Here is a 25962-nt window from a genome sequence, read left to right on the forward strand (position 1 = left end):
AAAGAGACAGAAAGAGAAAATAACCAGAGTCACCATCAGTGTTAATTCTCTCTCCAACCTCCTTTTATCTTTCTCCATGATGTTTTCTCAGGAGAGTTGCAGAGCAAAAAAAAAAAAAAAAAATGGGGGGGGAAAAAAGGATTTCAAAAGAGGCTTTTTAAACATGTTGAGACGGACTGACAAATGGTCAGAAATCAACAGCCAGAGAACAGGAAGGATGAAGGAAGCCCCTGTCGCCTGTTTCCTTGTTGTTAATGTCTCTGTATCATTTCCTGTATGTTGACTTTGAATTTTAGTATTTTATATATATATATATATATATATATAGTGAAATAAATCATGTTAAAGTTGGATTAAGACAACTATCACATGGGATCATGTGGTAGCCTCAGTATCACGTGTGCGTATTCATCATAGCTACCATTTCATTTGTGGTGTTTACTGCACAAAGAGTTGAGCTTTTAGAGGAGCAATTTGTAAATTTTGCTATTACTACATAGGCAACATACTAGAGGAACCGTTGAGAATTCAGCATCAAACTTCATTCCTTTACTCGCCAAAACAAACGGCAATGTTAACTCTTGTCTCTGTAACGTCTTTTCTTCTACTGATGTTAGCATGCTAACCAGCTAGCCCATCTCGTAGCCTCCAGTCTGTCTTGAAGACATAGCTGCTCAGAGGACGTATTATAACCTCTTGTTTTGTAATCGTGAACAATCGCTGAAGCTCTTGTCAGCGATAATCACCACCGCCTGCTCCCAGCAAGAAGCCACGTTCAGCAGCAGAGAAAACTTACAAATAGCCCCTTTAAGACAACAGGTGTACCATCCAAAAACAGGTTGTCAAGTCAAGGATTCTCGTCCTGCCTGTCATATGGTAAAGCTGGATTTCAGTGTTCCTTCTGTTTTAGCTCTGTTTTTGGTCTCCACCACCTCCTGAGGGGAAACATCTGGCTCATTAGCTGCTAAATACTCCAGAGGCTTCACCAGTCTGTCAGCTGTTCAGTGCAGGTAGTGTGCAGTGGGGGTTTTTGGAGCTATTTGTCTAAAAATGAAAGTGAATCAAAACAACACTGGACATCTAAATAATGAGCTGAGCTGAACTTTGAAAACGTTGAGAGCTGCATATTCATGTGATAACTCTCTGTGTGTTTATCGCTATGACCCCTTTGATATTGCTAGATGATTTTCACATTGTCATTTGATATATTGTTATTCTAAAATATCTATTATAGCCAATAGTTCAGAGGATGCTCATGATGGTTTCATGATGTGTCACAACAAATCTTAGTTCAGTCCCACTCCAGGTTTCGCCTCCTTTGAAAGGACCTGACCCAAAAAGGTGGGTCCATTCGAGGACTCAGAGCTCAGCTGAACTTGGACCTCCAGTAAGAGGGTCTAAGCCTGCATTCAGTTTCAAAGTTTAAATCTCGAGTTTCAAAGTTTGTCTGCAGTTAAAATAATATGTGTCCAACTTTCTCAGAATAACTTTCATAAAATGTATTTTAGTCAGACATCTACTGGAGAGTGAATAAGCTGCGTTTAAAGCATGCAGGAAGTCTGAAATGTGTTATTGCTGAATTTATGCTATGGTTACAATAAGGACAGGGGGCCATGATTTAAAGAAGTGGCGGGCTCTGTCTCACCACCACCACTGGTATTGTCAGTGGTCGTGTTTTTCAAAATTAAGGCCCTATTTCACATAATCTTCTTTTGTTGCTGAAAAACACTACCGCAAATCAAGAATACTTCATTTGCATATGAATTCAGGCTCTTTGCTCTGGAACTCAAGACTGAGTTTAGCTGTACTCAGTTTTCTTTGACTATCCTGCAGATGAGTCTCACATTGACTTAAGTGTGGAAACGAGGAACAGCATGATTTCCCTTTCTTTTGATAAAAGTAACAGTGCAGTTGAGGGTTGATGTTAATGCTGCTTGTGTAGGCACTGCACTGATGTCTGCACATGTGTCTGCTGGGATGTTAAGATTATTAAAACCTGAAGTCTAGACACTCAACACACAGTAACAACTCTTTCCACTGACATACAAAGACGTCTGAGTCTCAGCAGCCAGACGGGAGCACGTACTGAACAACTGAGGACAGCACACTGCATGACAGCTAGGCTGTGATTATAGAGTTGCAATCTCTTGTTGTGTTGTTCTTGTCTGTTCCTACACAAAACATTTCTTGGCTAATTCATTCTGCTGTTTGTGTGGAAAAGGGAAACATTTGTAGAAAAATGTGTAAGTTTAGTTGGTGGATGAGATGAGAACAAAAGGAGTGTGCTGAGTTGCTTGGTTATAGAAATGTGAATGATTCAAACAGGTATGGTGTCGGGCTCATTGTTGACTTTTTCAACTGGGTTCAGCATTTAAATTAAGAATAATGACACCATCTTCCTCTAGTTAACTACATATCTACATCCATAAAAAATACCAACATAAAATGGGCTACAAGCATGGATGACATGTAGCTGTGCAGTCCAACAACATGAGCAACCATGCAGGTTGTTTGTTCCACTCCTGATCCTGATTCGACCTGGAGGAGTATCTCTGACATACTGCCCCTCAGCTGTACTGGACCTTCATCACCATGGTTAATTAATAAACGATCAAACTACTTAGTAAGGTTTTGGAAAAGATGATGGTTTGGGTTTAAATAACAACCAGTCCTCCAACCAGAATAACCAACACTCTGATACAACCCATAGAAGTGTCTCCTGAAATAGTGCCTCTATTGTGGCATGCGTACTGGACCTCAGCTGTCATGCTTACAATAATAAACACTCCTACCTACCTTTGTCGCCATGGATACTATAATACTAGTCATGGCTTGGTTGGTTAAGGAAAAGATTGTCATTTGGGTTAAAACAAGTACTTCCTCAACATTACACGGTCTTTGTTGTCATGGTTAGAATATAATCACATAGGAATCGAATACCGCTCACCTGTGACATATTCCTGTATCACAGGAGAGTGGTCGGTCGGCCAATCAGAAGAGAGGAGGCTTTGGACCTCTCCTCTGATTGGCTGACTGTTTTCTGAGTGATCCAGTAAAAATATAGCAGAGTTCAGGTAAACACTCAGAGAAACCAAATCCTTCAAGGTTGGATGGTGGGTCCAGGTGGGCGGGGCTTGACTCAGAAAGTCCTGATGGCTGGTTTTAAGGCTCAGTTTCTGAATACAGGCTTTGAGGACAGAAAATTAACCATTTGGACGACTTCATCATCTTGAAAATACTAAACATGAACTGGTTCTGTCGTCTCTAATGAGGATTTACAACTTCTCTTCTTAATATCAGCTGTGAATTCAAACTCTTTGGGCTTCTGTCTGTCGTTCAGACTAAATATACTTACTTACTGATACTAAGTTTATTACATTATTTTCTGGTTGTAGGAGATATGGTTAAAGAATGTAACTCTCTCTTTGGATCTGTCTCCCAGTCTCTGCTGCCTTCTTTATCATCCTCACTCCACCTCATCAGTCTTTGTAACATTCTCTCACTGCCGCCTTTACATTGACCTGCTCCTCTCACTTCAGGGCGGAGAAGCCAATACTTCATCCACATTTGGCTTGCTCCACTGCTGCTCTTAAGCAAACTCATTTGGTCTCATTAGGGGATGAGTCTGCCAACTGTTCTTTGGATTGGGGGAGGGAATATGAGAGCAAGAAAACTTTTTCCACAGATCCTTATTCACAGACACTGAAACACACTGAAGCTGCTCTTCTGTTTAAATGACAATGAACATGAAAACACAGCTGGCTCCACATCAAGAGAACAGTTTACTCTCAGGTATTCAGGTTCAAGACAAAAGAAATCCACTGGAAACATGCAGGCAAATATGAAAATGTTTTTTTTTTTTTATGTAATTCAGAGGTCAGACATGTACCACTGGATTTATGTGTCACGAGGGAAATTCTGAATTTTCAATTAAAACTAAAAAAGAAATCTCCGAGGTCAAAATCTGTAGAGGACAGGTTGTGTGAATTGTATGAGCACTCCTGTTAGTTGTGTTTCTGGAATCTCATCACGACTGGATTATTGTAACTCTGTTTACCTGTCTGTCTTCCCTACAGCGTTTACTAACCGTCCGAGGCTACGCCCACACTACTGCATTTTAATTTTAAAACCCAGCTCTTTTCCTACGTTTCCTTATGACTTCCACACGACTCCAGAGTTTTTGAGCCCCGAACACGGAGACTTTCAGAAACTCTGCTGGCCCTGTTTTATTTTGAAAACTCTGAGGTTGTGTTGTAGTCTGGACGGACAGAAACTGAGACCTTTGGAATCGATGATGTAGACACCCACAGTCTCTCCTGATTGGCTCTCATCAGCGGGGGCTACCAGTGGTGAATACAACATGATAATGAATCACAGTGTTACTGACCTTGTTGTCTTTGCAGCTGTTGTTCAGTTAAATTCTGTATTTTAATGCTACAACTGTCTTTGCTGTTCCTCCTTCAGAGGATTTACTGTAACTAACCAACTGCAGAGAAGAACTGCAGTTTTTTCAGGTGTGTTGTTTGGACGGAAATAGTTTTTAAGTTTTTATTTTAAAATGAAAACGTAGTAGTGTGGAACGTAGCCCAAAATGCTGCTGTCAGGCTTTTAACACAGTCAAGCAGACGCTCACATATAACATCTCTGCACTGTCTTACTGTTCATTTTAGAATTTTAAAATGTTAGTGGTCACTTTCAGAGCTCTACATGGCCCGGTCCCAGACTACACCACAGGTCTCCTTCACCCCCACACCACGAGCCGAGCTCTTAGGTCCTCCACTCTCCATCCTTATCTATCTCCTCCCTGTTCCTCTCCACAGGTCCTCCCAGAGCTGCAGCTGTAGAGTCTGGATCTGCAACTGCAAACCACCTACAACCTGCTAAGATTCAATAACGATAATTGTTAATGTTATTAGCTGTCATTACTACTTTTATCAGTATGAGCACTACAGTCGCCATTACATTACTATCTCTGTTACTGCCGCCACTGTCTCTATTATTAATATTGCTATCGTTGCATGTTCTTATTCTTTTCCTCTGTGCTCTCTCCTGCTCTCTCTCTCCCTCTCTCTCTATCTCTCCAAACCAAACAGGTGGAGGCAGATGGCCCCGCCCACCCTGAGTCCGGTTCTGCTTGAGGTTTCTGTCTCTTAAAAGCAAGTCTTTCCTTGCCACTGTCGCCTAGTGCTGCTCTTGGTGGGAATTGTTGGGTCTCTGTAAATAATATTATAAAGAGAAGGTCTAGACCTGCTCTATTTGGAAAGTGCATTGAGATAATGTATGTTGTGAATTGGTGCTATACAAATAAAAATGAACTTGACTTGAGTTTTTAAGATCCGGGGTGACTGTGTCTTCCAGTTGACAGCTCCTAAGCTCTGGAATAGTCTTCCACTAAGTTTGAGATCCTCGGACTCTGAGCAACCGAAAACCATCTTCTGCTTTTAACCAGTGTCCCACATGTGTTTTTCCTCTTGTATATCTGGTGTTAATAATTTAGTTTTTTATTGATGTATTTGATTTTAATTTTTCATTTGATTTTTATTAATTTGATTGTGAAGCACTTTGTGACTGGTGTCTGTGAAAAGTACTGTATAAATAAACTTTGCTTGCTCCTTTCTATTTTGGGGGATTTGCAATACTCACCACAGTATGAATTTTAGTAGAGAGAACTAAACTACAGTTTGAAATGGACGACGTTGTTTTAATAGTTTTGCACCATCCAGATTAATTTAAACTCACAGAAACCACTGTGCTACATAACCCTCTACATAGCCCCTGCACAACCTGCAACTAGCCACTAATTCGCTGACCTTCCGGCAGGATTTTGAAAAATTGGTTAGAATGGACACAAACTCAAAATAAGTTTTCTTTTGTTGTGTAAGTGTTGCCCTGTAATAACACCTCAAAGAATCATTAGAAAACATCAGAGAAATAAACAGACCAGCTGTTAACAAAAAAACAAAAAACAATTACGGAGCACAAACGTTATAGATGTGTCCTGAGTCTAACACAACACTGAGTGGGTGCAGTGATGGACAGCTTTGTCCACAGTGATTTAAACATGGAGTCAGAGAGCAGTCGAACTCTGTCATCCTGCCACTGAAGCCAAGTCGTCACAGAAACAGCTCTCACATCTGTTTAGACTGAAAGACTGAAACAAGCTGAGGAGTCAATTAAAGAGACACAGTCGGCTTTACGCTTGTCCAACATGTTCATAGATTTATGCACAAAACATAGTAAATAAAATAAAATAAGTAAAAACAGTAAATAATGATGTGGTAATAAATAAAATAATGTGGTAATAAATAAATTAGAAATAATAGTAAATGATAAATGTAGTAAATAAAAATAAAATAACTTAAATAGGTAAGTAATAATGTGGTCATAAATAAATAAATGATAAATAATAGTTTTATTTAGAGAAAATGTGAGAATGTGACAGTATCATTGGGCTTTATAACAAAAGTCTGAATCTTTAAGAACCAATAGTAGTTAAATAAAACAAAACATGAAGGCAGGACCTCAAAGATCAAGGTTTGTTTGAGGAGATGCCTGTGTCACAAACTCATCAAACCACCTTAAGACTAAGCAGCAAAAAAGACCAACATGTGTAAAAGCAAATGTTCAGACGAGACCTCAGAACAGCACAGAGTTCAGGGAAAAGACACAGGTGTTCTTCTGAGAGTCATCACCGATGCTTAAGTGTGAAGAGGAAAAATAAAGTTCCTGCTCTTTCCTCCAGGGAAACACAGTGGCAGGATAATTAATAGACAGACCACTGTGTATTTGTCTTAAATTACAAAGCCTGGAAATAAAGTTTGATGTGAGTCTGGGGGGATTTTGCTTTTTATTCTATCTTACTCGTTTTTGTTTTGAAGTTGTCAGTGTGAACCTGAATACACACGTCACTGTGGCTTGTTATTTTATGATCATGATTTAATGATCAAATTAATCTAAACTGTGTGTTTGTCATGGAGACGTCATTATTTCACATCCTAGAGATGACAAACAGTGTTTCTGATGCTCGGAGGAACGTGCTGTGACTTCTCCCGGACGATGAAACATGGAAGCCTATTTACTCTGAAATAATAAAACATTCCCAACATGTCCTGATCACAAGATATTTGTGATTTCAGTGTAAGGACTTTAAATCTCAAGATGACAATGATAGTTTTATATTTTACATTTTTCACTTGTGACCTTGATATTTCAGTCTTCATATGGCTGCACACACGTGACCTCCACCAGTCTAGGTGTATCTCACCTGTTTGTATGAGACGTAGATAGGTCTGCTGAAGATGATCCACTCCACCACCTTGCTGCAGGGCGGCGTGGTCAGGGAGCCGGTGTAGCGGTAGTAACTTCCCAGCGACGACGGCAGCAGGTCCTTCAGCACAAACGGCTCCAGGAAAGTCTCTTTTTCTGGAGATGAAACGGAGCAGGACAAAGTGTTCAGATCAATGCAACATGATCTACAAAACGGCCCTTATTTCACTGCAAACCATGGTGACCGGGCTCTCTGGAGCAGACCCAAGCGCTCCTGTTTCACAGCCCGCGGCTTGATGCCATTGATTTAATTTGCATTGTGCCTGCCTCGTTCAATGTCCCCCTACTGACAGACGTAATTTCACTGAACACCTATAATTATACCTGTCTCGGTGTTGGGTGGCAGACACAATAAAATCAACGCTGCAACATTACATCTCCAAGTCATGACATGATAAATGAGGCTTCAAGTAAGGAATTGTGTTTACTTTTTAAATCATGCTTTCAGAGAGAGAGGTGGGGATTTGCAGACTGTTAAAGTCAGTGTCTCTCCTTCTGCTCCATCTGACCACAGAGGAACTTTATGGCGGACATCAGCAGCGGTTTGATGAGCATGTGTTAGTGTAAGCCAATCACCTGCATCCATGGGAGTCATGTGTTACAGGTAGATAGACAATGATCTCTGGCAGCCTGATGAGTGAATTGATAGTAATTAGCAAAATAAAAATAGCAATAATATAACTTTGGGTCAAGTGAAGTCGATTTTAGTTTTTATATCGGTCAAAATCATAAATTTGCCTCCAGGTGTTTTTAGCTGACTTAAGGTCTCAAATTTGGCACCAGATTGAAAGCTGCTTCAGTCAGACAGATCCTCAGGATGTATAGTGTGAGCGGCTCTCTGAGCTCCGTCCACAGCGTCTCTGCTGGATTAAGGTCTGGACTGTGACTGGACCACTCCAGAACGTGGATTTACTTTCATCAGCAGCTTATCCTGAGCTTCAGCAGGTGGACAGACGCCCTGACACGATCCTGGAAGAGACCTTGACCTTTCACACCACACATAGAGCTGCATGTTCTTGCCAAACAATTCAACCTTATTCTCATCAGTCCACAAAACATTTTTCCAGTAATCTTCATAATTTTCATAATCAACACCTTCGAGACCATCACTCAAGAAAAAGGCTTTTTACATGGGGGGGGGGGGGCAGGAGGAGTTGTCACCAGAGGAAGAAGATTAGGGAGGAAGCAAAGGGAAAGGTAGAGAAAGAGCAGTTCAAAAAAAGGAAATAAGACAAACTGTCTCTAACAAAGGAGACAGGCATGATGATAAGGGATGAAAAGAGGAGGAAGAGGAGAAGACATTCCATCCTCTGTTCCAATGAAACGTGAGGAAGGAGGTGACAGCAGTGGAAATAAAGGGTGAGAGACGGCGTACGAATGTGTGGGACGTGGGGCTGATGCGTGCAGCGGGGCGGGTCACTTGACAGGTATGGCGACGGGGCGGAGAGAAAGATGCACTGTCTTTATCAGTGACATATAGAACCCCCCCCTGCCCCGCCCCCCTCCCTCTCCCTCCTCTTCCTCTGACAAGCCCTGTCTCCCTCTGCCTCCCCAACGCCAAAGCCCAGGGATATATTTTCAGCTCCGTCGAATCTGCGCAACAGAGTGAGCCGGGGAGGGAGGAAGAGTTGGAGACGGAGGGGGGAGGGGATGTTGATAGCTACGGGGTAGGGGCTGGTGGTGTGTACTTGGGGAACGGAGAACAATGGGACCGGCCTTCTTCATGATTTATGCATCTGAATTAATACCCTCAAGAACTGAACACTCTCTGCGGCGTGTCTCGTTTCGAACACAAAACTCAGGAAACATCTTCACGCATGAGACACAAACTTTCCTGCTTGTGTACACTTTACGCCTGATGCAAGCAAACAGCGCTGACAGAGGAGGAGGATGAAGATTCAGTGTGGTGGAGCGGATTGTTCAGCGACGGTTTGCGGGTCCTTTTTTTCTTGCAGGAGGGCCGAGTAAATGTCTAACATTAGTTGAAGCAGCATGAGGCCGTTATCACACGGCAAGTATTTTAAGCTCTGAGCCTCCGGCGAGGCGTCAGAACAGCTGTCCATTCATCTAATCGTCCCTCAGTGTCCTCATTTAGTAACTCAAGTCTTAATTTTTCATTCCACAGTGAGTGAAATGCACAAAGTCACGTTTTGGGAGGTGCTCAAAGACTCTGAGTGTGTGACTGATATTTGGTGCCAATATTGGTGTGAAACTGTGCCACAACTGTTATTATCTTCATTCAGTTTGTTACAGTCATCTAAAACCCTCTGAGATCCATGTGTCTGCAGGCGAACCTTAATTATGTCATTGTGTGGAAGATTTTTTTCAGTTTTGGTTATCTGACGCTTTCTGATCTTGAACCCCGTCAGCCGCGTGACGCTGTCACTGCTTTGTTAAACACAAAGAATAGTTGCAGAGTGGACTCATATGGAACTTATCCCGTCTTCCTCTCCTGGCCAAGGCTGAGTTCAATTCAAGCTTGGTTAAAACTTAACCAAGCAGATTGACTGAGGGTAACTTTAATAACAAATGATGTATTTCCGTGGCAAGAACATAAGGTACAATTGAAAGATCAGGAAAAAGAAGATTTGTTCAAACTTTTTTCCAAGGTCGAGAGTGAACTTTCACTCTCTGGTTGGTAGAGGTTTGGAGACAACCTTGTTAATGGTTAGAAATAAACTAGTGTTGAAGATATGATGCAAAGCATTTCATGATAAAGGTTCAAAGAAACGACCGGTGGTGAGGACAGTCCATCAAACACACAGCTGCCATAACTGAAGGTACAGTCCCATCAGTGATCTGTTCAGTGAGGGTGCACCACACTCAGCATGATATCAACATCATATCATCGTTTCTATTTGCAGCACAGATTGATATTCAGAATGGACTGTAGACAGTGCGTGGAATTGATGCCATGGTAACAGGAAACCAACAAGTCCTCCAACCTCAAGAACCAACCCTCCGATACGACCCAGAGCAGTGTCTCCTGAAATATAAGGAATACTAGACCTTGGTTGTCATGGTTACAACAATAAACAAGCGGACTGTACCAAGAATGTTGTACCCTACCTTTGTTGCCATGGCTACTACAGTAACATCATGGCTTGGTTAGTTTTAGGAAAAGATCATGGTTTGGGTTAAAATAAGTACTTCCTCAACATTAGACAATCTTTGTTGTCATGGTTACAATAATAACAAGGTGGTTAACATAAACTGCTGGTTTCACATGGGAATTAAACACCGCTCTCTTGTGTCACATTCATCCATCCACCACAGCCTCCTCCTGACGTGGACTTTGTCTCTCTTTATACTACGTCTCCTGTCTCATCGTTACTACGACCACTAGATGTCGCCTAGCAACAAAATATACCTATGGATCATACTAACTGTGAAAGAGATTTTTCTCACTCCAGTGTTCCTCTTGTTTTCCTAAACCTCAGTAACACTCAGAGTTCAGGCCATAACAACCTTCACATTGTGCTTCTATTATGACTGCTTGTGTCTAGATGGAGCCACCGCTATCACCCCTAGCCAGGGTACCCAGAGTCTTATAGGGTTTACAAGGAAAATATTCTTCAAATCTAGTTGTTGTCAGGGGTGAGCTTGTCCAATAGCATCTTCACACATGAATGTTTAGGATAACGTTTAACCTTATTTAGAGGAAGGTGTGGTAAGATGTTGCAACCATGTGATACCTGGTATCATAGACCCACTGTCAAACAAGACATCTTCAGAACTTGGTGTGGCACTACTACGCTTCACCTGCTGTCATTGTACTGCTCATCACTTTCTCTGCAGCATGTCAGCTTTCAATGAATACTTCTGAACTCCTGGTCATCGTGTTTTCTTCAGCTCACAAGAATTTCAATCACAATAACCTGCTGCACAAATGACCTATGGGCTCATTTTTTACAGGAGGATAGTTCCCAGGAAACAGACATTTGGGTTCATCTATTCAGATAAAATGCTTGACAGGCAGAGTGAATCGTACTCATACGAGTCATACTGAGAGACTCTTCAGTCGGCCTCTCAATGGGCCATCAACTGAATAAAAACGGTCAAATTTTGAAAGTGTTCAAGCAGGAAAGAGACAGATGACTCAGAGTGTTAGATTATGAGTGAAAGAAATGAAGGGAGCATCTATGAGGTGTGTTGTGTGAGAACATTGTGAGCAGCATCTGTCCCACTGCAGCAACACTTCATCTGACGCCCTGCGAAATGTTCTTAACAAAAGAAGTAACTCACTAAATCCCTAAACACAATTTTCTTCCCTCAACAAAAAATCCTATTAACACTCTTTAATTTAATCCTTTCTGCCCACCACAATATTTACACCACTTTAACACAAAAATGTTAATTTCATACATAAACTGAGTGAGGCTGACGCATACAAATACACTACTTCCCACTTTGCTCTGTCTTTGTGGTGTTCTCCTTACATTTATTCTCCTCAGACCAGCAGATCTGGAGAGAAGCGCCACACGTGGCCTGTGTGAGGGCGTCACACACCAGCACTCTGCTCTTTTGCATTTGCATTTTTATTTTCACATGTTCATAAAATCGCTTAAGCAGAGAGAGCCTTGCCTGCCAAGCCAGTTTGATGACAACACCTCCTAAATAAAAATAGTGTGAAAGATACGATTAAAACAACATGTAGTTCTTCTGTTTGACCTTATCTGGGGGTGAATTATGTTTTCATGCATGGCTGAAAATGATTAATATTCCATATCAAACAGCCCCTGTTAGCAGCCTAAAATAAGCACCAGTGTCAGAATGAATTAGATGTTTGTTTGCCTCTGGGTTGCCATGAGCACTGTTAAGCATCTATGATGAAAGAGTGTAAATACAGTAGAGTCATTGCTGCTGTTTCCTTCATTTCTGAGCTGTGCTGCAGTGTGGAGAAAGTGGGTCTTGGAAAAGCCTTGGACGGTCAGGGACTTTGAAAAAAAAAAAAAAAAAAGCGGAGATATTTCAGTTCAAAATCCTGGAGTGTTCAAGGGTCGTTTCAAGAATAAAAGAAGCAGGGACTCATTTATCTGCACTGCAGTTAGATTGCTTCATTTGCACATGAAATGAGGTGGCATTTAATGCATAGACGAGAACTTTGTATTCTGCAGTGATAAGTGCAGTTTTACTGCAGAACACGGAGCTGGTGACTCCCTCTCCAGTCTTATCAACAGATGGTAAATGTTGGGATTTATTTTGTGGATTTATTAGGATTTTATGTCACGTTTTTTTTTATTGTGTTTTCCTATTGTAAAGCCTTTGACGGTAATGTCTGAATTAATTTGAGTGGTTTACGGACATGAACGATGTTTGTCAGTTTCGCCGTATTAGCCATGACATCGGTTTTGCAGAATGAGTTTGTTTGTGTCCTGTGTGACCTTCTTACTTTATAAAACATTATAAACTAAATGGGAACGTTGATGCACAAACGAGATATCTCAGTATGGAGAGTCCAGATACTGAAGCATCTTCTCTTATGTGACTGAACAAGAGCAATGTGATGTAGTACACAGACTGCAGAACTGATAACCTCATGTTTCTATGGGCCTGTATCTTGTTGGTCACTCCAGGTGAAAACTAAAAGTACTGAGTCACATTGTGGGAATTGTGGGATTTTGGATTCTCATTCAACTGTACACTCTTTGGTGTATTTCTTTGATTGATGGCTTCATGATCAACTTAAAGGTACAGTATGTAACTTCTGCCTCTAGGGGTCTCTCAATCAAAACAAACAAAAGATGTAGTGAAGTAGTGTGGGATAATGGGAATTGCTGTCTTCACAACCATCCTCCTCTCCAAAACAAGAACACTGAATAAAGTAGTTTGACATTTAAAGTCAGTGTTTGAGCGACGCTGTACGGAGGACAGAGACTCAGGGAAGAGCTGGAGCTGAGATTGATGCTAACCTTTGTTTGGATTGTTCCCCTGTAACTTATGAACCAGACGTTCAGCAGGTTTTTACCAGCAGCTGAATTATCCACAGAGGTGTCCTCCTCTCCATAACAAACACACCAGGGGATTAAAACCAGTAGAAACACCCAGAAAGTAGTTTGAATTTAAAAATCAGAGATTCAGTGATGCTCTTCAGTGACACAGGACAGGACGTCTCCAGCAGCTGGGAGCTGAGCTGTCTAACATTTCCTCAGCTTGTTTCTCTGATAACTTCAGATCCAGACGTCCGACGACTAAAATCCTTCATCTGGTTCAAATACAGAGCTGAAAACCACCAAGGTCTAAAAAAGTGTATGTGGCTTAAAACTAGATAAAAGTCAATGTTGAGCTTCTGTCAGACAAACACAACACTGACAGATTATAACTTTAAAGGGCAAGACTGACATTAGAAAATATGGTTATTAACTTTTTAGTTAATAACCATATTTTCTTTTTAGTGATATTACAGTATCAACCTCAGGTCAGTGTGTTATGTAATCTATGGAGCTATAGTTGGGAGGGAATAATTTATACAAACATAACAGTAACAGTTTCACACAGTCATAGTTTTTTTTTGAGGAGTAACATTCTGGAACCAAGTCTGCCTAGCAACCATCAGCAGAGTATATAAACTGTGTTTCAGAGTTAACCAGTCAGAGCAACAGAGAAAGAACGAGCCCCTGGCAGATGTCACCAGATTTATGGTCCAGGAAGTCTGGAGAAGTTTGGAGTCCAGTTCAGTACAGAGTGCAGAGAGACGGAGAGCGCTGCGTACAGCTGTATATTTAGCCTCCACACGCCTCTGTGTCAGCACTGTGTCATTTCCTCTGTTTATCTAGTAGAGTGTCAGTGCTCCTGCTGCTCTCATGTCACTGTGCTGAAATAAAGCCCTTCCTCCTCAGCTTCCTCCAGCACAAATTACAAGTCCATTAATTCACTATCTCACTCACTGCACGGAGTCTCCGCTGACTTGCTACTCTGCAACCCTGATTGGCAATTAATTTTTAAAGGGTGTACAAGGCTTATGGTGCTTTCCCCTGATTTGAGGTACCATGTCAGCCCTGTGTCACTTGTATAGGAATTCGAAGGAGAGAAATTCTGCGTTCATTTCCCTCTTTCTCCCTTCTACTGTACGAGTATGTCTACCACTCCTTTACTGATGGGGGTTTAATCGCCTGCACAGTGCTCGCATGTTAAGCTCCTTTTCATCCTCTCCTCAGTAAGATTTCCAGAAATTTGGGGCAGACACTTTATTTATCTATTTATCCGTCCTCCTTTTGGAAGATTTTATTTTCAAGCCGCAGACTTGATTTTAGTGGATAATTGAGCAGTTTTGGCCTGCTGGTCGTGAGTGATGCCAAGATTTTTTAAGACCATCATTTTGGACTTGGCAAGTAGGGTTGTTTGTTCACAGGCTTTGTTTTGGTCAGGGAAGACTTTCTGCTGCAGTGCACTGCATCTTAACAACACCTCATCTCCAGCTGTGCTGTGCATTATGTCAATGTGAGGATAACTGTTTGAAGGGCCTGCTGTCTTGGAAGAGATGAGATGAGATGGTAAAACTCTCCTAAGGATGTATCTCATGTGCCCTGACACTGTCTCAGAACAAACTCCTCATCCTCAAACTTTCCTCTGCATTTCTTTTTCTGTGTCCCAACAGCTACAGGCCAGACTGCAGTGAAATTTGGCATCAACATTAATGTTCATTGAGGAGGAACTCTTTGCGTTTTGGACATTATATTTCCTTTAGGAAACACATCAGACTGCCATGAAATCTGAGGATTCGCTGTGGGTTTTAATAATGTTGATAACAATGAAGTGGAAGTAATAAAGATGCAAAGCACAAAGGAAAAACATAATTTGTCACTCAAATCATTTCATTAGTGTATTTACCTCTGAAAATGCATTTAATGTATGTGTTAGTTTTATAGGCAATAACAAACAATGTATTTTGCCGTTTAGTAGGTGTCGTGATACAGTCCACCCCAGATATTTTTTGTTTGCTAATGTCTTCTTTTGCCTGTATTTTATGTTTTTTTTTAACAATACATAATTATAATATTTTTTTTCATTTTTTTTAGATATTATGAAAAATATTGCATATGGGAGGAAATATTGTGATATTCAATATTATTGAATGTGGGCTCAAGAGTATTGTTTAGTTCATAGAACTTGTTGACATGATTAATAGAATAATACAAGTTGTAATAAATGATGTATGTTATCTTTCTCTTCTCTCTTCACTAACAGTTATCAAGGACTGGATGTCAGATAACTCCCTGAAGCTTAACCATGACAAAGAATCATCATAGGCCCCTGAGAACACTTTGAAGAAAGTAAAACAAACAAACCTAAAAAAACGTAGGCGCTTTCTTCAAGCAATGTATGAATTTGAATGGCACATAAATAAATTGGTCCAATCTCGTTTCTGTCAACTGAGAAACATTGCTTAAGTCAACCCTATATTTATGCTTTCAAGATCTCAAAAAAATCATCCATGTTTTTGTCTCCTCCCCTCTTGATTACGGCAATTCACTGTTCACTGTTGGTTCAAAACGCGGCTTTGAGACTGTTAACGAATACATCACACCAGTGTTGGCAGATCTACCCACTGATTTTACAAAGTATTTTAATCACCCATAAAGCATTACACGGTCCAGCCCCATCTGAGTCCTCTGAGGTCCACTGACCAAGCGCCTTCTCGCCGTCCTGAGATCTCGGCTCAAAACCTTAAAGATGACCGTGCCTTAGCAGTTGTGGCCCCCACCCTCTGGAACAGTCTTCCCCTAGTCATAAAAAATGCCGTCGCAGTCGACAGTTTTAAGAAGCTGCTTAAAAACTCACCTCTTTCATGTGCACTTCATCACGTGGTACGCTTTATCCTGTAATGTGTGATCACCCTCTGTGTAACTTTTATTGTTTCTATTATTTTTATTTTATTTTATTTATGTTGTTATCTGTTTTTAACTATGCATCTCTAAAATCTTCAGAAATGTTTTTACTGTGCAGCACCTTGAGACTCAGGTTTCGGAAGTTGCTCTATGAATAAAGTTTACTTACTTGCTTTTTTGTGCATGTTACATTGTTTATTATTTAGAAAAAAACATATAATTAAAGCTCTTTTTGATATTGGGACTTAGAGTATGTTTATATAAAGAGTATACTTTGTACATTATATATTCTGTCATGTCTGTTGACCAGGAACTGGCATTATCTTATGTGCTGTGTGTTCTGGGGCCTGTAACTTCACATCCATAGTGTTAACAATGACTTATACACCTTTGCAGCAGCGTACGGTGTGAGGTGTTTTATCCTCTAACCCTTGTGAGTATTCCAGATGTGTTTGAACTCTTCCACTGTGGCGATGATGATGATCTTTGCAGTAGTGATGATAACATCTGTACATAGAACCACTACAAGCAACATTAAAATGAAAAGCATGAGAGCGTGAGAGAGCTATCACTGTGCTCATCCTCCTCCTCCTCCTCGCTGCCACCTCTCGTCTCTCACATCATCCCACCGCATCATTATCAGTCTTTGCATCTGCCTCCAAAGCCCCTGCAAGCTCTGCGTAGACAATGGGCTCCTCTCTTCGCTGCCGAAGCCTTTCATGAGTCCGCTATGTAAATCAGACTCAGCTTGTTTTTTTTTACCGGGCTGATTTCACAGGGATGGCATGGAGCCACTCGCTGGCTAGCTAGTCAGAGGGCATTTGTTCCAGCGAGGTTTCATGTAAAATGCAACAAGGCATGAGGTACAAAGACAGCGGAGTCAGACCTGTGGTGCATGTCCACCAGACAAGCCCGGCAACAAGAGGAGAGAGTGCTGTGAAAAATTTAACCACCCGCTGCTCCGTAGAGTAGCACTGGTGGAGACAGAGAAAATTAGCCAACTACCTTCCCTGTGGGAGAGACGGGAGCATGGCCTTGATTGAACTTGAGTGGTCTTTGTGTTAGATGAATTATGGAGGCAGAGGAGTTTTTCCAAGACAGCTGAGCAGGAGATAAAGTGCAAGTATCATGCGGTGGGGTTTTATCAAAGTTTTATTTGTGTATGGCGAAGCTCTCAAAATTCACTCTGAAGCTGCTCTGTTGTTGCAAGGCGAGCGGGGCCCTTTGGGGGGGCAGGACAGAACATTGCTTTAGGATAAATGTTTTGATCATGACAGGGATGAACTTCAGGGCTGTGTGCATGAGACAACTGTTTTTGACTAAGGGCATACAGTTCCAACAAAAAACAATGTAAAACCCTCTAATTTGTTATGTGAAAAAAAAAAACTCTGAATCATCCCAGAAGTCCTAATTTATGGTGTGAAAACACTGTATGTGAGGCGCTAAATGATGCAAAAGGATGAGACTTTTTGATGAGGAGTGCAATCAAAGCTGGTGTACCCTACAATTAAAGTTTGATAAAATAATACACATCAGATGATTATCCCACTATGGTCCCACTTACGCTCCAGTTTTCTTTGCATCTTCTCTCTGTAGTGCAGAAAACGACATCAAATCCATGTTACAGCCTCCACCAGAGACCTTGTTAATTAAAATAACACACAACGCTCGACTCTCAGTTCTCCTGCCGCAGTGATGGTCACCAGTCAACATCAGCAGATCGATGTCCTGTATAAAACTGCCCTCTGTCATTTGGAGGGACGAGTGACAGCCTCTGTCCCTTATTGACTGTTGTTACTTATAAAAGCCACGCTGGGAGTCCTGATAACGCGCTACTGACTCACTGTCAACAGTTATAGAGAAACTACATTCTGGGTTCAAGCATTTCCATATTAAAAAAAAAAAGATTTCAAGTCCATGAGGACAAGTCTGACAGAGGTTACTGGACCAAATCACAGCTACTCTATATGATACGTGTGGATGTTTTTTTTTTTTTTAATAACTAGATTTGTCACTTATTCTCTAACACTGACTGTTTGAATGTGTGCAAAGATCATTTTTCTTGTATATTATACATTATATAAAGTAATTGCTAAGATTTGGGAAGATGGTTGTCTTTGCTACAGCAGAGTCTGGTGAGTCAAAAAGGTGCCCTCCCAGTTTACAGAAGCCCACAGAAAATAGATAATATCAGCTGAGGTGTTCACTTTATTTAGAATATTTTCACCACTTTATTGTCCGTCAAACAGCCCTTTATCTGGAACTGCAGTTTGTGAACCGTTGAAGTACTGTATTCCTACGCACAGGTGCACCTAGGGCACGCAATGTATTACGTTAGCCGTGGTTGGTAATGAGACTGGAGCTGTTGTGTCCCCGTCCGTCAGCATGGGTTTACAGTTCACACATCTACACACAGGTAGCTTGGGCTCTTCATGGCATCCAGCTTCCACAGAAGTTTCCCTACTCTCTGTTTCAGCCCATTCATTCTCCATTTGCAGAAGTTCTTGTGTGTACTGGATCATAAAGGTATACTCCTGTCTCCACTCTCATAATCACTCATCTTTAATTTGTTGTCTCTTTCACAAACTGCTGAACAGCTGATCTGCAGCGTAATGCAGTGCGGGTCATAGATCTGCTTATGCATAATACAGTGGTTCAACAGTTCAAAACTGTAGTTCCAAAGGAAAGGGCTGTTTGACGGATAAAGTGGTGAAAATATTCAAGATACAACTGAAAATTAAACTGATATTTGCTTTCTTCAGATTCCTCAAATAAGACACCATCAAATAACCCAAACTAACCCTTTAAATGTAAATGTCATCTAATACAATATCACACACCCCTAACTTGGATAATGCTGTTTCCTTTCCGGAACATGACGCACACAGCACCACAGCTGGTAGAGACAGCAGCACAGAGTGGACGGAGACTGTCTAGGTCGTTAGCCGTAGCTAATGTAGCTTTGCGAAGAACCAGCATGGACACAAAAAAAATTCCACTGGATTCTCTTGTGTCTCACTGGACTGTGCTGACCAGATTATTTCATTCCTAAATGACATGAAATAAAGGAGTGATTAACTGAATGTTTTACTGCTCTCAACTTTAGAATATGTCAGCTAATCGGCTACTGTGAGGAGAGGTTGAGCACTTCTTTGGTGCTAAAAAGATAGTAAGTGAAAGCTGTGCAAATGAAGTGAGAGGAAGAAATTATTGTATATATTTGAAAGTAATTTTAGTTGTCACATAAGTATAACCATTATCAGAAAAGTATAGATGGTTGTTGCTGTATTACAGAAACAGGAATGCTATCAGGCAGAGGAGAGACAAGCAGCAGGTGAGAAAGAAAGGACAGCACGTAAATATGTGCACATATGAATGTAAATAGTATTTTTAATAACTGCAATGAATTATGGAGATGAATGAAGTATTAATGTGCTGGTTGCACATCCACTAGTGTAATTAGTCTGTCGGAGAGAATGGCAGCACTTCTAATGAGATTTATGCTATGTGTTGCAGATTAAATATCCATTCAGAGTCTAATATGTAAAAATGTCCACATGTCTGTGTGTGTGTGTGTGTGTGTGTGTGTGTGTGTGTGTGTGTGTGTGTGTGTATGTGTGGTTTCTGTAAAGAATATAAAGATACATTCAGCTAAGTGGATTAATGATATACAATACTGTCTTAGGCATCTCAAATACTTCCTATAAACATTTGTCTCAAACATGCAGCTTAGTTTCTCCAGGAACCTTTTCACTTTAAGTTTATGTTTGTGTATTTTGTTCGTTTTTCCTTTTCTACTCCCCGTGTTCTTTCAAACAAACTCCCCCATCCTGTCACCATGAACTCACTTAAACTTGCAACTTTGAACATCTGTGGATTTGGTTCACAGGCAAAAAGGCTTCAAGTAATCAACCACATATTACAGGCAGATATATGCAGATATATATCACAAGTTAAGAACACCACAGTTTAAGGGGTAGACATTTTATGATGCAAAAATATCTCTTTTATTATTTTACGACACCATCACAGATCCTGAATGGCAATTTGTCACATCCCCAACAACCTAATCACCAAAATCATGATGACTCATCCTCTTCTTCCAGACCTTTGTCACCTCATTGTCAAATCTGTCTGACTCACCAATAACAATTGGAGGACATTTCAAAACAATCATGAAGCCATCATTAGACAGAGCTAACAATTTACATAACTACCAATCCACAGAAATGACTAACCAGTTCATGAGTGATCTTAGTCTTGATGGCTGACGTTTAAAATACCCGAACCACCAGTTCGCAACTCCCCATATTAATTTCCTTTTAACAATAGAACTCAAATATTTACAAAATCTCAATCATATTAAGTGCTCCCTGCTCATTAACCCTTACTTTGATAATTATATTATTTTCATGAAATAAATGATTCACAACATAAAGCATCATCACTACTTACTTACTGTATTAACACAAACAAGACTAAACCTAGTATATGGCTGGACAACATATGATCAGTGAGTGAAATTGAGGACGTTTGTTAACAACTGACATCAACTTCCTATTATCATTGAATCTGGTGTCAGCTGGTTTCAGTCTAGTGTCAGCTGGTTTCAGTCTAGTGTCAGCTGGTTTCAGTCTAACTTAGGCATCTAGTGTCAGCTGGTTTCAGCCTATAGTGTCAGCTGGAATAGAAGAAGTTTGAAACAGTGACTGAAACGTGGCCCATTAAGACATGTTAACCAGCAGTCACTTCCAAGCTGCTGCTTTGCTGCTGCTGAAATCCTGATTGTATAACCACTATATCGTCTGACAACATCACCAAACACAGAGTAGATACACAGAGAGGGCAGAACTATGGTGACTCGCTTCTAAGTAGCAAAGGTTTGTCCAAGATTATATATTATTATTATTATTATATATATTAGATTTGATCCAAGGTGCTTTTATCGAAAGAAAAGTCTCTACATCTACTGACAAATGCTCTAAGTTGGCAACACTGCAGACTGTGAATGTCCCCTAATAGAAACTGTTTGTGACAATTTATTTTGAAACAGCCATAGCCAATGTGAAAACTCCAACTAAGTCACTAAGCCACTGTTGTGGTTCAGCCAAAAACTAAACAGAAATTAATGCATGTAAACTTTAGGACACCCAATTAAGTAAGTTCTCTCTTTGGCATGTATCACAGCTTGCAAACTGGCTAGCCTAGAGTCTTTCTGTCTTCACCCACTCTTCCTTCAAGTTGTGAGATATTGTAGGGATGTCTTACACGCACACACACACACACGTTTCACATTTACCCATTCCAATTCAATATTTATATTGTATCAATTTAGTTTTATGTTAATGTTTAACTCTCATCAGAGATGAATTCTCTACTACTGTCCATTACCTTAATGTTGCCCCCTTTTCCTGTGGGAGCTCTGTGTTGTAGCAGTCACTAAGAACATTTAAAGTCTGGACATAATGCCACCATAGCTCAGAGTGATAAGGCTTCAGTTAACAATGCTAATTTACCATGCTAATTCACACCCTTCCTGAGTACAGTGAGGAAATTACCTAAGCAAATTTACAGTTCAAATATTATGCCTCATCAGTTTGTAAGCTGATCTGGAGTTGGATCTGGATTTGTTTGTAATATATCATGGACCAGGACTGAAATATTGTTCGGCTGTAAACGTTACTAGATAAATTCAGTAACAAACTGAAATGAATCAGTTGAATTGAATGGTTCTAAAGTCCTCACATTAATGGAAGCTGATTGGCAGACAGCAGCAGTTCCTCAGACGCACAGTAAATGAAGTGAAGTCAAAGCTTTCCTCGACTGCTACATACTAGTCTGACTGGGTGATGTGAATATAACGAGTTAAATTTTGGTACTGATGAGGTGCTTATCTTCTTATCTTCAGGTTGATATATACGGGTGGCAAATTAAAGGAAGAACTAACATAAACTATCTTTTTAAGATATACTGTATGTATATATTTCAACACATTCTGTTTTGAAATGTGGACGCTGAAATGAAATAAGCTCCTCATACACCCACACATTCACCCTGCAGCGAATGTGTGGGCTGGAGAACAAATAACAATGAGTTAAAAGAGGTTAAAACCTTGGGTGCTAATGCATGGCTAATGTATATACATTCAGAAAACTCTAGCTACGTTTCCCTGTGTGACTGGGCACTGGGACTGCCACTCACCATGATGCACCACTCCCTTCAGGCCGTGGATTATGGGTTCAACAGCAGGATTGTCCTTCCCTCCCACCTGTGGGACACAAAAAGACAGGTCTGCTGTAAGATACAGTGATCATCACATAGCAGTATTATTCATAGAAGACAGCATTTAAATTATTTTTATTTCTTTGGACACCTCAACCACATCCCGGACCAGTCTGCCCACTGAACACAGAGACCAAACCATCCATCAGACTCCTGTCTTAGTCAGCCAGCCCTCTGTTAGAACTCCCTGCTTTATTTTGTACCCTCTGCTGCTGCAGTGTCCAGTTATCTACACTTATGAAGCACGTAATATAATAGCATTGCACACTAGAGTGTGTTTTAATTCACTGAAGAAAAAAAGAGAAAAACACACTGAGGTTAAATCAGGAGAAAGAGAAAGGTGATAAAAGTGACAAAGGGGGAGGAGAAAAGTTGAAAAGCACCGAAGAGATACTGAGAAAACAAGTGCGGTGTAATTAGGAGAAACAAACAGCAGCAATCAACAAGCTCTCAGAGGCCCTCTACATATGAACTCAGAGTGTGTGTGATGTCACAGTAACACATGCATTTTCAATGTCTTCAATTAGAGCATCATTGTTGTCATGGCGGCTGAAAATCAATAAAACCAAAGAACAAAAAAACACAAGTCTTTTCTGAAACACTAAAACTGATCTTCCACCTCTGCAGTGACGCCTTTGTTAAGATGCACAGAAAAACAACCTGTTTCGTTGCTTTGTGTTATTCTTAACCAAGTCACAGTGAAGTGGTTTGGGGAAATGAAATCATCAGACTACAAAAGGTGGACAAGTTTAATGGACACATGCCTGTTTTCTGTTTGATTTCAAATGTAAGTTAGATAGATGAGATACGTTTGAATGACGTGCTGTTAAAATGGCAGAAAATCACTGTTATTAAGCACATTGTGGGACGACAAGAAAGATGGACAGTTAACAGAGACAGCAGGGCACGATCAAGTCCACTTGCTTTGTACATGTTAAACACAAACAAGAAAAGAACTGTTTCCTGTAGATATATCAGTTTTTCAGGTTGTAATTGGCTTCACTGTCAATGTTCTGCTGTCAACAGGTTTCACTGGGAACTTGTTTCTAACTGTCAGCAGCGAGGTCTGGATTATTCAGAGGAACCAGGAGTGTGTTTCTGCTGTTGAGTTCACAGAGCCAACCACAACCCTGGCTAACCACACACTGATTGATGTTAGCATTGTGGGACCACAGAAGAAAGGCTCAGCTGACAAGAAAGTGTCAATCATGGAATCAGTAGATCATAAAAAATGTTGCCTTAACTGGCATTAACATTAAAAATAGCATAGTGTTGTTTATTGCTCGGCAACATGACCACCCACACTGTATTTGAATAGACTGAGATAAAATCACACTCCTGTTTTGACCAGAGTTGTACATCACTGGTGCACTTTGGACTTCTGACAACTGTGATTGAGACTACTGCTTAACTACTAGGCCAAATAGCTACTGCTACTGATACCACATGGGGACTGCTCCAACTACTGCAGCAACCACTACTAGCTACTGCAACTGCTAAAGCTAACACTGACTCAGTGGTGCGCAATGGCTTTTATAGATAGACAAGCAGAGCAACAACCAACTACACCATTAATAATTAATAAGACAATTTACATTTTAGAATCATTGATTTTAGATCATAAATCAAAGCTTAATTTGCTTGTTTACTTTCTACTCCTGCCTCCTAACACTCATGGAGAAAGAAGTGGTGCAGTAATTTTCTATTGCACAAGTTCATTTTCTACACACATCTGCATGTGTATAATAATGCGTGCAAACTGGACGCTGAGTCAAGGACAGCTTGAAACACTTTGGTTATAGCTAGTCACTCGTCAAAGATCCCAGGATTATCCTCACCTCTCCACTAGACAAGCTCCAGCCTTTGTCAAAGGGACACAGTCACACCCATTAAAATGACAGAAACTATAGATACAAACAGCTGATAGGCAAGCTAGCTTTCAGAGACAATACCATGCTTTCACCACAAGGGGGCACTAGATCACAAGATGAAAGCAAAAAAGTTTCAGATCCTTTATGAGACAGAACACTGTTCTGAGATCAGATGAAAGGAGAGATACAACTTCACTTTAGTATCGTTCTAATCAATGTATATTTTTAGCTTCAACTGGACAAGCACTACCTGCCTTGTTTGTCCTGCTACAAATAATACAATTACTAACACAACAACCACTACTAGCTACTGCAACATGCAGCTACAACTAGGCCACTGCTGCTTGCTGCCTCTGCTACTGTTGTATACTTTTATGTTGTCTACAGTTTTGTATGTCAGGGCCAGACTGATTACTGTGTAGGCTAACAATCTTGCGTTATTTAAGAGTAAGCTACCCTTGCTGCGCCATCTGGACAGCCTAAACTGTGCACTCGCAGCCTCTTGTCTCTCCCAGTGTGTTCACTGTCCACTGGAAGTCATTATTTCCTGATAAAATCTCTGCTCCTGAATTTATATAAACTGAAATTGCTACTACTACACAACAACCACTGCTAGCTTGATACAGCTACAACAATAACAATTGCTCCTAATAATCCACCTCACTGTCAAATTAAACATAATTATGCACACATTAATGATAAATATGCATTAAATCATCAAACTGCAGCATATCTCATAAAGGTTACCTCTTTTAGGTAAAAGGTAAAACTATCAGAGACTTAAGTTTTTACTTGCAGTCATCAGTGTAGATACATTTAAGAGAGCAACCGACTGCTTCATTGTGTATAAGACAAACTAAAGCAAACTACCACACATCCACTGCCAGCAACCATATCCAACAGCTAAGAGACTGCCAAGACTGCTGTCATGCCTCCCCTCCCTCCCTCCCTCCACTCTCCACTACCTCATCTCTCCTGGATTTGGTGATACACACTTAACCTAGGGGTTTAACAAACACAAACACAATGTCCAGTTGGATTTTGAAAAACACACTTGTTGGCTAGTTGAATTTAATTATCAGGTTTGGTGTGAAGGATTACTGGGATCTGTACTTACACTGCCTGCCTGCTTGGACCACAGCAAAAGCACATAGAACAAAACACAGGCTGTTCAATTTCTGTGCTTTCATCGAGCACATGAGCAAATCCTGTTCCAAAGAAACCCATTTCTGTGGATGATATGTTGAACAATTTTAGATAATTCCCTTAAGCGGGTGGGAAATACAAATATATTGTTCATTCTGTTTACTTACATCGCTGTGGTGATTGATCATGCAACACACAAATGTTACCATGATGCATGAAGAGCTGATTATGGAGGTGTTGGGGACCGGCTGCTAGATAGAGGCCCCTCTTCCAATTCCAAGCTTTCCCTCCTGCTCACTAACAACTTGTGTTTGGATGTTGGCCCAGAAGAAGTGCACTGCTTCCTTCATATGGTAACCAAGAGTACTATCTCCTGGGGTGTCGAGTGGCGTAGTGGTCTAAGCAGGTGCCCCATGTGTAGAGGCTACAGTCCTCGCTGCAGTCGGCCCCGTTCGAGGTCCGCATCCGACGGCCTTTGCTGCATGTCATTCCCCCTCTCACTGCTTCCC

General features: G+C 40.8%; 1 protein-coding gene across 1 annotated transcript in view; it reads right to left on the reverse strand.

Moving 5' to 3' along the window:
- The window catches only part of LOC111221570 (receptor-type tyrosine-protein phosphatase gamma-like), a 162803-nt gene that overhangs the window by 75193 nt on the left and 61648 nt on the right, over positions 1-25962 (reverse strand). The window contains exons 5-6 of the mRNA XM_022745022.1: positions 22356-22422; positions 7265-7422 (exon numbers count right to left, since the gene is read on the reverse strand). Coding sequence (XP_022600743.1) covers positions 7265-7422; positions 22356-22422 — 225 coding nt within the window. The remainder of the gene's footprint in view (positions 1-7264; positions 7423-22355; positions 22423-25962) is intronic.

This window comes from Seriola dumerili, unplaced genomic scaffold (assembly GCF_002260705.1).
Source record: "Seriola dumerili isolate Sdu_G_001 unplaced genomic scaffold, Sdu_1.0 BDQW01000088.1, whole genome shotgun sequence".
Classification (NCBI taxonomy): Eukaryota; Metazoa; Chordata; class Actinopteri; order Carangiformes; family Carangidae; genus Seriola; species Seriola dumerili.